General features: G+C 45.1%; 1 protein-coding gene across 1 annotated transcript; it reads right to left on the bottom strand.

The window, feature by feature from the left end:
• Nucleotides 1-221: 221 nt before the first annotated feature.
• On the bottom strand, nucleotides 222-11,072 carry LOC310792264 (indoleamine 2,3-dioxygenase 2-like; the record flags this gene model as incomplete). Its single annotated transcript, XM_083653986.1, has 9 exons — nucleotides 11,031-11,072; nucleotides 10,275-10,370; nucleotides 10,038-10,157; nucleotides 9,173-9,291; nucleotides 8,077-8,176; nucleotides 7,832-7,949; nucleotides 7,266-7,317; nucleotides 2,369-2,517; nucleotides 222-565 (listed from the first exon to the last, which is right to left on the bottom strand). Exons 2-9 carry the CDS (start codon nucleotides 10,338-10,340, stop codon nucleotides 222-224), a joined length of 1,068 nt encoding a protein of 355 aa, XP_083510112.1. The 5' UTR covers nucleotides 10,341-10,370; nucleotides 11,031-11,072.
• Nucleotides 11,073-12,942: the final 1,870 nt, after the last annotated feature.

Genomic DNA, 12,942 nt, shown 5'->3' with positions numbered 1-12,942 from the left:
TGTACTATAATTGTTCTTACAATTATTTAAAATGAATTATGTGAATTATTCAGTGTCATCAAGGACTTTGTGGCAGAAGTGAGCAAAGTATAAGGCCAGTTTCATAAACGCCTGATAAAAGCGTATAGTGCATAGCAATAGCCTATACTGCGTATTAGCAGCAGCATATAATAAAATATTGTGTTGTAAATGGACATTTCAGCTGTTATTGATGCCAGCGCCTATGAGATCAGTGCTTTGCGGTTGGTGTCACGGACACTCTTGAGGAAGACCACGACTTTGGATCCTCCAGTGCCGATTTCTTCCGGCGCGCTGTCGTTGCCACTGAGCGGGCAGCCCGTGTTCCGGGCGCGGCTGCCGGGCCCGACGATGTACATGTTGACGGCCTGGATGTGGTACGTCCGCAGGTCCATCAGTGCTTGCACACAGAAGTTGTAGGCCTGGAGGAGAGCAGGGCTGGAGCGGTCCAGGATGAACTCTCGCAGAGACGGACATTCAGACAGAGTTTCTATCAGCTGACGGTGGGCTGGAGGCATGTAGTCCCTCATGCGTATCAGGAAGGCCTCTGGAGAACATAAGCAGAATCACACCCAGGTGGTGAAGTAGGCTAATACCGCGTTCAAGAAGGCAACTCGGAACGCCGGAAGAAACGGGTTCCGACCTGTAAAAAGTCAATTGAATGCTCATCCAGGGTCGGAAATTACAGATCGAAAATTCGGGTATCATTCAGAGGTCTTTGTCCGAGTTGATGTCATATAGCCACATCAGAATGGTAACTTTTATCGTTCATGGTAAACACAGAATTATTATAAGGACGTTTTAACACAACATTTGACGTCTTAATTATGTAATGTTAATATGTGTTTGTGTCATCTATGTTTCGCTCTGATTAGAGCAATATGAAATTCAGAATTTAGCATGTTCTGTTAGCATTGTTAGCTAGTAGGTAGCTACAATGCTAACTGAACATGGGTTGCTATAGCAACCTATAGCCTGTGTTTGGTTCGCCCCCCCCTCCTGAGCATATGTCGGGGATGGAGGTTCCAAGTTGAAACGTCCGGCGTTCCGAGATGTCTTGAACATTTTTGTTGTTGTCTTGAACGCGGTATAAGCACTGCAGGTTTGGTACACTAGGCTACGTACGTAAGCACCTACAGTAGGCTCAATACGCCACTGAACTTAGCCACTGAGCTTTGTTAACTAGTAGGCTACAAGTCACGCTGATTCCAATGGTGCGAACCATGTTGAAATCCTATGCGGAGATGGACGTGTTTAAACGCGTTAGAAGGTTAGCAAGCTAATCTGTGTGTTAGCTCCCCCCCTCTCTGTGTGTGCATCAGGCCCGGCGCCACGAGGGGGCCTAAGGGGGCTTAGCCCCCTCAGTTCAATTTTCGGCCCCCTCACTTGACTTTTTTTTTTTTTTTTTTTTTTTTTAAAGAATAGTTAATCTATAAAGGCCAGTTAGGCAATGTTTGTACCTGACATGTTTAGGCTGCTGTTTCTGCAGTCTTCATCAAATTTGATCAGTTTAAGTTGATGTAGGCTACCCCCTGTAAACATAGCTCTGTTGTTTCAGAATTGGCAGGGAAGCGCTATTTGCTGTGCTTTGGTTGTCACAAGGTGTCAGAGATGTAGCTATTTATTAAATTTGAACCTATGAACCCTTGAACCTCTCTTAATGCCTTAATCTGCTGCTGTGAAATAAATGTTTTATTTGATTTTGAATAGTAGTCTTTCTTGTGTTGTTATTGCGCTTTTCAGAGGTTATTATGGTTAAAAAGTCCAGAAATAGGCATAGCGGGTATATAACCTATGTTTTACGATATAAAAATATCATATAAAAAATAAAAAAAATAAAATCGAAAAAAAACAAAATCAGCCCCCTCACCAGTTATAACAGCCCCCTCAGTCATTTCATCCTGGCGCCGGCCCTGGTGTGCATGTGTGTGTGCGTGCTGTGCCTGTCTATGTGTGTGTGTGTGTTTCGGCTGCACCGCTTAAAAACCTTCTAAGGACGCTGGTGATGCTGGTATCAACCAGCCAGCGTCCTTTATGAGACAAGCGTTAAAAAAACAAATCTGAAAAAAATGTTTATCAGCCTCTCCGATTTTGAATAGTCTTTTGCGCGAGACTTCAAGACTATCCGGTAACAGAGGGAGGTGAGTTTTAAATTTCCGTGCGACAATTCCAGTCCAGCGCCGAAGACGTCTTTGTACCTTGGGAATTCATTGTGAACCCTTGCTGCTTGTCTCATAAAGGACGCTGGTTTATACCCGCATCCTCCTGAGAAGGGCTAAGAAACAGGATGATTCATTCATGAGAGGCCCGTGGGCATCTCTGAGGAGGTCAAAGGCTTATATTTTTTTACCTGTGTCACCCTCATGCTGGATGTCCAGCAAAGCATCAAAGCACTGAATGGCTGAACTCTGAGCGGCACTTCCACCTGAGAGCAGAATGGGCTCGTGGCTCACGCCTTCATACAGCAGCCCACCTGGAAGCCTGGGGTTGTCCCGCCACCTAAAACCACACACACACACACACACACACACACACACACACACACACACACACACACACACACACACACACACACATACTGTAAGCTTGTTGTCCCGCCACCTAAAACCACACACACACATACTGTAAGCTTCCTGTCCCGCCACCTAAAACCACACACACACACACATATACTGTAAGCTTCCTGTCCTGCCACCTAAAACCACACACACATATACTGTAAGCTTCCTGTCCTGCCATCTAAAACCACACACACACATACTGTAAGCTTCCTGTGCCGCCACCTAAAACCACACACACACACACACTGTAAGCTTCCTGTGCCGCCACCTAAAACCACACACACACACACACACTGTAAGCTTCCTGTGCCGCCACCTAAAACCACCCACACACACACTGTAAGCTTCCTGTGCCGCCACCTAAAACCACACACACACACACACTGTAAGCTTCCTGTGCCGCCACCTAAAACCACACACACACACACACTGTAAGCTTCCTGTGCCGCCACCTAAAACCACCCACACACATACTGTAAGCTTCCTGTCCCGTCACCTAAAACCACACACACACACATACTGTAAGCTTCCTGTCCCGCCATCTAAAACCACACACACACACACTGTAAGCTTCCTGTCCCGTCACCTAAAACCACACACACACATACTGTAAGCTTCCTGTCCCGCCATCTAAAACCACACACACACACACTGTAAGCTTCCTGTCCCGCCATCTAAAACCACACACACACACATACTGTAAGCTTCCTGTCCCGTCACCTAAAACCACACACACACATACTGTAAGCTTCCTGTCCTGCCATCTAAAACCACCCACACACACACTGTAAGCTTCCTGTCCCGCCATCTAAAACCACACACACACATACAGTAAGCTTCCTGTCCTGCCATCTAAAACCACACACACACATACAGTAAGCTTCCTGTCCTGCCACCTAAAACCACACACACACATACTGTAAGCTTCCTGTCCTGCCATCTAAAACCACACACACACACACACACTGTAAGCTTCCTGTCCTGCCATCTAAAACCACACACACACACATACTGTAAGCTTCCTGTCCCGCCACCTAAAACCACCCACACACACACTGTAAGCTTCCTGTCCCGCCACCTAAAACCACACACACACACACACTGTAAGCTTCCTGTCCCGCCACCTAAAACCACACACACACACATACTGTAAGCTTCCTGTCCCGCCACCTAAAACCACACACACACACACACTGTAAGCTTCCTGTCCCGCCACCTAAAACCACACACACACATACTGTAAGCTTCCTGTCCCGCCACCTAAAACCACACACACACATACTGTAAGCTTCCTGTCCCGCCACCTAAAACCACCCACACACACACTGTAAGCTTCCTGTCCCGCCACCTAAAACCACACACACACACACACTGTAAGCTTCCTGTCCCGCCACCTAAAACCACACACACACACATACTGTAAGCTTCCTGTCCCGCCACCTAAAACCACACACACACACACTGTAAGCTTCCTGTCCCGCCATCTAAAACCACACACACACACACACTGTAAGCTTCCTGTCCCGCCACCTAAAACCACACACACACACACTGTAAGCTTCCTGTCCCGCCACCTAAAACCACAGACACACACACTGTAAGCTTCCTGTGCCGCCACCTAAAACCACACACACACATACTGTAAGCTTCCTGTCCCGCCATCTAAAACCACACACACACACACATACAGTAAGCTTCCTGTCCTGCCACCTAAAACCACACACACACACATACTGTAAGCGTCCTGTGCCGCCACCTAAAACCACACACACACATACTGTAAGCTTCCTGTCCCGCCATCTAAAACCACACACACACACATACTGTAAGCTTCCTGTCCTGCCACCTAAAACCACACACACACACATACTGTAAGCTTCCTGTGCCGCCACCTAAAACCACACACACACACACTGTAAGCTTCCTGTCCCGCCACCTAAAACCACACACACACACATACTGTAAGCTTCCTGTGCCGCCACCTAAAACCACACACACACATGCTGTAAGCTTCCTGTCCCGCCATCTAAAACCACACACACACATACTGTAAGCTTCCTGTGCCGCCACCTAAAACCACACACACACATACTGTAAGCTTCCTGTCCCGCCATCTAAAACCACACACACATACTGTAAGCTTCCACCGGGCCAGAATCCAGAAATATTACGATTGGATATCTCTGAGATTCTCTAGAGCAGTGGTTCTAAACTGGTGGGTCGGGACCCACAAGTGGATGGCGGGGCCGCGTTGAGTGGGTCGCGGATGTGTGCGTGGAAAGAATACGTTCTTCTACTCCTTGAGGATGGCGGCGTCCACGGCCAACACAGCTGTCTTTCAGAGGCTGTATGTAGCTCAGGCTCAACACAGCTGTCTTTCAGAGGCTGTATGTAGCTCAGGCTCAACACAGCTGTCTTTCAGAGGCTGTATGTAGCTCAGGCTCAACACAGCTGTCTTTCAGAGGCTGTATGTAGCTCAGGCTCAACACAGCTGTCTTTCAGAGGCTGTATGTAGCTCAGGCTCAACACAGCTGTCTTTCAGAGGCTGTATGTAGCTCAGGCTCAACACAGCTGTCTTTCAGAGGCTGTATGTAGCTCAGGCTCAACACAGCTGTCTTTCAGAGGCTGTATGTAGCTCAGGCTCAACACAGCTGTCTTTGCTGTATGTAGCTCAGGCTCAACACAGCTGTCTTTCAGAGGCTGTATGTAGCTCAGGCTCAACACTGCTGTCTTTCAGAGGCTGTATGTAGCTCAGGCTCAACACAGCTGTCTTTCAGAGGCTGTATGTAGCTCAGGCTCAACACAGCTGTCTTTCAGAGGCTGTATGTAGCTCAGGCTCAACACAGCTGTCTTTCAGAGGCTGTATGTAGCTCAGGCTCAACACAGCTGTCTTTCAGAGGCTGTATGTAGCTCAGGCTCAACACAGCTGTCTTTCAGAGGCTGTATGTAGCTCAGGCTCAACACAGCTGTCTTTCAGAGGCTGTATGTAGCTCAGGCTCAACACAGCTGTCTTTCAGAGGCTGTATGTAGCTCAGGCTCAACACAGCTGTCTTTCAGAGGCTGTATGTAGCTCAGGCTCAACACAGCTGTCTTTCAGAGGCTGTATGTAGCTCAGGCTCAACACAGCTGTCTTTCAGAGGCTGTAGCTCAGGCTCCTTTTTAAAGACAGATGGTCTCCTCTGAAACTAGAAGGCCTAAGGCATCCATTGGTACCAAACATGTCGTGCTATTGTAGCTGCGAGCATCACCAGTTTAAACTTGTTTAAAAAGCATGTAGGCCTCACTATCGCCTCACAGCTCGAAGGTCGTGGGTTCGATTCCCACCTGGGACGATGTGAACGCTGAAGGAATGCGTGCCCGTCCGCATGTCCTCAAGTGCCCACCGCCCGGGTGGGGTCGTCAAAAGGGCCTTTCTGTGTGGAGTTTGCATGTTCTACCCGTGCCTCCCGGGGGTTTCCTTCATATAGGAACCCCTTCACAAAAACATGCAATATCCTGGTTGCTAATGTGGTTCCTCCTCTGGTCGTTAAGGGCGCCTGGTCAGAGGGCGGGGAACTGGTTGGAATAGCGTGAACCTCCCACGTGCTATGTCCTACCGGTGAAGCTTCCTCTGTCAGGTGAAAAGAAGCGGCTGGCTGACTGCCCATGTCTCGGAGGAAGCATGGAGCCAGTCTCGGCTCTCCCCAGATCGGCAGAGGATGGAGTAGCAACCAGGATTGAGAAATCAAGTGAGCACTAACGGGGGATAAAATGGGATAAAAAATCGGGGGGGAAAAAATTATGAAAAAAAGAAAAAAAGAAAAAGCATGTAGGCCTAAAAGAAATCCGACATTTGGATCACGACGTAATGACTAACAAAAATGTGGGTCGTGAGGCTAGACCAGTTGAGAACCACTGCCCTAGAGCATTGGTTCCCAAACTGTGGTTTGGGAGCCTGGTGGTCCGCCAGGGAATTGCATTTATTTTTAATTTTTTTAAACAAACAGTTTTTACATACACATTAACCCTGAGGAGTAGGGCCGATTTTCAGAAATATCGTGATAGCCAGAGTGAAGTTCCTGGTATCATATGAAACTAGACAACCTAAGGAATCGATTCGTATCAATCATGTCATGCTAGTTTGTCAGGAAGGTAGCTAAATAGGAAAGGGAGGGAAAAACACATTTTCAAAGGTGTCACAGCCTAATGTTAGTGTGTGTGTGTGTGTGTGTGTGTGTGTGTGTGTGTGTGTGTGTGTGTGTGTGTGTGTGTGTGTGTGTTTGTGTGTGTGTGTGTATCCGTTCTGAACCCGCTAGTAGCCTTATATTGTTATTTAGCCTTTCTGCTGCTATTGCATTGGTTAAATCGGCGGATACGGACATTTCCAATGCATATTTTTCTAGTTTTGTTGGCATAACATATCTGGTCAAATATGCATGAAAGATACTTCTGTATAGATGGACATCAGGGGCAATATGAAGCAAGCAGTGGCATTTATTTACATTCTACATTTTAAGCGTTTAGCTGACCATCTCACCAGTATCAACTTACAATAAGTGCAGCAATACTATATAATGTAGAGAACACAGAGTTTTTGATGGGGAAAATAATGAATATGCAGATGAAGCGATAAAGATTGAAAGATTAAAGAAAAATTAATAGTTTGAATATGTAGGACATTATATAACCCCTCAATCCCAAACTCACCCTGAGAGAAAAATTCTCAATGTTCCGTAAAAATCAGTTGGATCTGCATGTTCTGGAAAGAACAGAGATCAGGTTAGTGTAATCATCATCATCATTATCATCATCATCATCATCATCATCATCATCATCATCATCATCATCATCATCATCATCATCATCATTATCATCATCATCATCATCATCATCATCATCATCATCATCATATTTAAAAGGGAGTAAGTGTGCTCTGTTTTTGTAAATTTTTGTCCTGGAAGTGATGTCACTCAACTGGAAGTGATGTCATCAGTGATGTCACTTGAGCAATTGTGATGTCACTGATTATATCTATGGCATCATCCATGTGTGATCAGTGATGGTCACTCGAGCAATTTTGATGTCATCAGTGATGCGAAGTTGAGCAAATTTTGCACTGCGCATGCCAATAGAGCAGGCGAGGCCACGCAGCACCCAAGCTGCGTATGCGGGCGGGCATAGCGGGCGGGCTTGCAGGGCGGGCGAGGCCGTGCAAGTTACTTTCAAATTATTTTCTGTAACTGCATAAAAACAAAGGTTTGGTTTGAACCTACTGTGCATGATTTCAAAAGTGTCCTTCATCTTCTTGAGAGAGAGGGTCAGTTTGAGCAGGCCCTTCTCTATGCTGCTGAGGTCACCGTTGTTCACAGCATGCATCACCTCCAGAGCCCCCTGTGGAGAGTTCAGAGAAGCAATCCCAAAGCTCATCAGAGAACCACAGAGGTGCTTCAGAAACCTGCTAACCTGACAAGAGGAGGAGGAGGAGGAACACCACAGCTTCCAGCCTCCCACTGCTTACCTGTATGCCTGGACTGGCAGCCATCTCAACCAAGATTGAAACTAGGAAAAATCCCCTACAGCTCTCACTGCCGGGGAGGGAGAAGATCAAGTCCATGTTGCTATCATGGAAAAACAAAAGAAGAAAACGTTATTGGACGGTATGAGAAAATGAAAATAATGTGAATGTGCGTTTGGGCAATTCAAATAGGTGTGAATGAATGAATGAACAGTTTATTTTTGTACTCACTCAACTTCCATATCCCTGAAATGAAAATGAGACAAAACAGTAACAGGTTATCCTCAGTGAAGAAATTGTTATTTTTCCACGTGAATGATTGAAATACAGAGATGCAGTTTTACTCCTGCCGCGTTAGTTAGCTGGCGAGTATAGGAGTATTATCCTGCCCTGTTTTGCCAGGAGGTTTGCTTTCAAGTCAAGCTTTCAAGCTTTTGCTATGAAGTCAAGTCAAGTTTATTAGTATAGCCCTAATTCACAAGCATGTCCCAGAGGGCTTCGCAGAAAATATGTCTAGCTAATTCTAGCTGACACAACAGTAGCAAATTACAGTAGTAATGATAACACATTGAACAATTGATAGAGAAATATAGAAAATATAGAAATATAGGATAGAATGGGTGCCATGCCATATCCTGCCCTGTGTTGCCAGGAGGTTTGCTTTGTTTGTTTGTTTGTTTGTTTGTTTGTTTCTTTCTTTCTTTCAGAAACACTCTCTTTTCCTCAGCGGCCGGCTCGGAGCTGCTGCTCTGGCCCCTCCCACCCCTCACAAATTGCATTGACTGCCTGCCTGGCAGCGCGGGAAAATAGAACAGAAGCTGAATCTATCGGTTCAGCGTGCCGTTGGCATGGCGCAGCAGCGTGGCTTCAGCGTGGCGTGGCGTGCGGCCGGTGTGAATGGACTCGCCTGTTAACAAGGACGCTGAATTGAAACTGCGTTGGCTTTGGCGTATAGTGTGAACGGCCACTTAAATGTACCTGTGCCTCTGAATCTTCTCTCCATTTGGGTCTGATCACATACACAGCGTTACATTATACAATACATGTGGGTGGGACATGGCTATTTAGGTAACATGAAGTCATTAAAAGCATTACTCACCCAGTGGGATCCTTCAGTTTCCAGTTGGCCAGCACTGAGTCAGCGTAGGTCAGGATGGGTGGAAGGCCGAGTCGGCGAGACACCAGCCAATAGGGCACGGCCAGGGCTTTTGGGAGAGTCTGTCAATCAACAATTACACCACCATAACAATTACACCACCATAACAATTACACCACCATAACAATTACACCACCATAACGGCAATCAGTAACCTGACATTCTGTTGCTCTTGCCTGACAAGCGGGCAAGAGAAAAAATACAAGCAAGCCACTGTTGAATTCTATAAGCATTCCTGCTTGCGATCTTCTGAACAAGCGCAAACTTGAAGCGCAAACGGTGCAGTGGTGTGGCCATTCAACCTTATTGTGCTTTAGTTTAGGCAATGTGCCTCAACAACACGGCTAATTGTTTTCAACATGGAAAATGGTACTAACCCTAACACTACTTTTTTGAAATAGCGATATTCTGGAAATATCGCGATAATCGACATTATCGAAAGTCAGCCCGAGCTTACTCCTCAGGGGTTAATGTGTATGTGTATGTACAAACTGTTGTCTGTGAGGAAAAAAAAAAAAAAAAAAAAAAAAGTCTCACGGACCACCAGGCGGAGGAGGCCCATGGACCACTGGTAGACGCGGACCACAGTTTGGGAATCTCTGCTCTAGGACTTTCCTATCCTAAGCTGTGGCCCCTTTTCCCTAGCTCCGCCCCCTTCACTAAACGATCATGAGTGAATGACTGAGGGAGTGAGTGTCCTCCTGCCTTTAGCATCTTCTGACCCGTGGCCCCCGGCCTGGCCTGCTGCCAGCGCTGTGGGAAAAAGTGCAGATTGCAATCTAGGTTGCAATCTAAATAGGTTTTGTACCTTAGCGGGTGCATCTTCTCCTTCCTGCCAGACGTAACCCATGCTGAGGTAGGTCAGTGACTGGTGAGCCAGCATGAGCTCCCGAGGGCTAGTCAGGCGATGGGGAATCAAGACAGGCATCTGGGTTTCGGATGAAATTGGCAGTTTTTGTTTGTTTTAGTTCTATTTTCAGGAGCATTGGCCACCACCACAAATGAAACACACGCACACATTTACACAAGTTTCGCTCATTCTCACCTTGTGAACCAGATCCCGTAGTTGATGCGACTCAATCAGATGTGTGAGATCATTTGCCAAATCCATCCATGGTCTATAATATTCTGGAAGGTCAGTCTAGAAAGGTAATAAGAATAAAACTAGTTGTTCATCGTAAAGTTAATTTCGTTGATGAAGACTATGACAAGAGTTTGTTGACAATTTTTTATTGATGAAAACTAGACCTTAACTACATAAAAACAAACGTTTTGATGACAAAAACTGTGAGGAAATCTATTGACATTTTCATAAACAAATAAAAACTAGACTAGAATCCAAAGTGCCTGTGTGAGTGAGCAGAATTGTGTTCGGCCACATCTATGCCATTTTTTTTTTACGTGCGATTGGGCTGAATCTTTCAGGAAGTGTATAGAGCACCCCTGCGGGTGACCTAACGCAGCCGGATTTTTGAATTGGGTCAAATTAAATTCAAATGAAATCAATCAAAAATGTTAAAATCAAGGACATTTCTCGGGCATAATTTTTTTACGTATCGAAAACATACCGAACCGTGAGACCCCTGTGTCGTATAGAACCGAACCGTGAATTTTGTGAACCGTCACCCCCCCTATACATGTAGCTATGTATGTTATACGATACGCTATATAGCTATGTATAATATTGTTATATCATGAAAGGCACCATGTGACATTGTTTCACATCTGTGTTGATCAGTACGACATACGACATAACATGTAAACAAATGAAAAACGAACAAATTAGTAGAGTGATTCTCACCAGGGGCTCTTCAAGGACAAATCCAAGCTTCTCAGAAACATCAAAAGCACGGAGGTCTTCCTGCAGTGTTGCTCTGCTGATGCTCTCCATGGTGGGCTCTGCTCTCTGAGAGGAACTTCACACTGCTGGTCGAGGAACTTCACACTGCTGGTCTGAGAGCTAATAGCTAGTAGCACTTGTGCTTGTTACTCAGCCTCCAGTACCCCGCCTTGTCGCATCTCTTTTTATTCGCTGATGCTTTTATTGCTCAGAGCACCTGCACGAGCCAATCAGATTTCTTACATTAACAAAAGGGTTGACGCTGACCAAAGCTCAGGGTGGATCTCCTCCACCTCATCACAAGCCACATCGTCAGACTGAAACAGAAATCACCACGGACAAAGCCTGTCTTTATTTGGTCATGCACACGGTGGCTGACACACACACACACACACACACACACACACACACACACGCACACACACACACACATGCACACACACACACACACACACACACACACACACACACGCGCGCGCGCGCGCACACACACACACACACACACACACACACACAGACACACACACACACACGCACACATGCATTTTTGATGGGGCCGTGAAAAATTTAGCTCTCTGCTTTTTTTCATCGCTGGTTAGGCATCTTTTTAATGGGGGTTGTTATCAATCCTATCTATCTTGTAGCTATCTATCTTATCAATGTTTTATGGAGGAAACCCCGCATGCAAGGTGTCCTTTACCATCTGAGATGCATTGGGCGTTCAACGAATTCCATTGTAAACCCATCTGCGTGGATGGTGGCTAAGACGCACATGTGGTGGTCTTCTAACACAGTCAGATTTAAATAGATTACTGAATAAGCATCTGATCCTTCGCATTGCAAATCTGTCAGCCGTTGCTTTTAATTGCTTAACAGAAAACTGTTAACGCTGTTAATTGCGAACAATTTGAGAATACCTATCTATGTATGGGCTATGATGCATAGTCGATGTAGCCTTTACAAAATATAATATTTTGCCAGAGGCTGCATCTTTTTAAGTGCTGAATATGTGGCTGCATATTAGATGTCAGTCAGATATACGACACGGCCTGCTGTAGGCAAGTGTGAAATTGCACAAATCAAGATAATTTTTATTTGTATTTTTTTAAGTTTAGATGTTGAAGAACGCACTGAATATAACAAACAACCGTTTTAGGATCACTAAATAAGTATAATTTGTTAGCAAACTAAACTTGTTCAGGGCAAACCAAGCTTGTTCACCAACTTTCAGGGCGATTTTCTCGGAACTAGGCATCTCGCGACCGCATCAGTGTTGACATCACTGATGACATCATCACTGATGACATCATCACTGCACCTTTTAATCGAGAGGTAGAAGTGTAATTGTCGAGTTTTTTTTGTGGTCTTTTTATGGATGTTGTGGGTGATGTTTTAGAATGGAATCAAGCCCCAGAATCTTATTTTGCTACTTCCCCCCTTTGTTTCAAGATACTCCCTGACAAATGTCCAGTGTTGGGCAAGTTACTTTCAAAATATAATATATTACATATTACTAGTTACTTTCATTTTAAAGTAATAAGTTACTTTACAATATTACTGTCTGTGTAGAGTAACTTGTTACTTATTACACTACTTTTGCATTACTTTCACTGTAATAACAGCAGTAGCAGAATGACATCGCCGCCCTGGAACATCCCGAAAAAATATTTCAACCCTCTTGAAGTCAGTGTAAACAATCCCAAATTTTTTATGTTATTCTTTTCTTTTGTTATTGTCATCTATAGTGGTTATTTGCATAAAAACACACAGTTTGATTAGGAAATGATTTAAATGCTTTGATTTAAAAAAAATGTAACTCAATTTGTAACTTGAGTTACTTGACAAAGTAACTGGTATAATATTACTGAAATCC

Source organism: Poromitra crassiceps, assembly GCF_964638095.1.
Source record: "Poromitra crassiceps genome assembly, chromosome: 17".
Classification (NCBI taxonomy): Eukaryota; Metazoa; Chordata; class Actinopteri; order Beryciformes; family Melamphaidae; genus Poromitra; species Poromitra crassiceps.
This window is presented reverse-complemented; position numbering and strand designations above follow the sequence as displayed.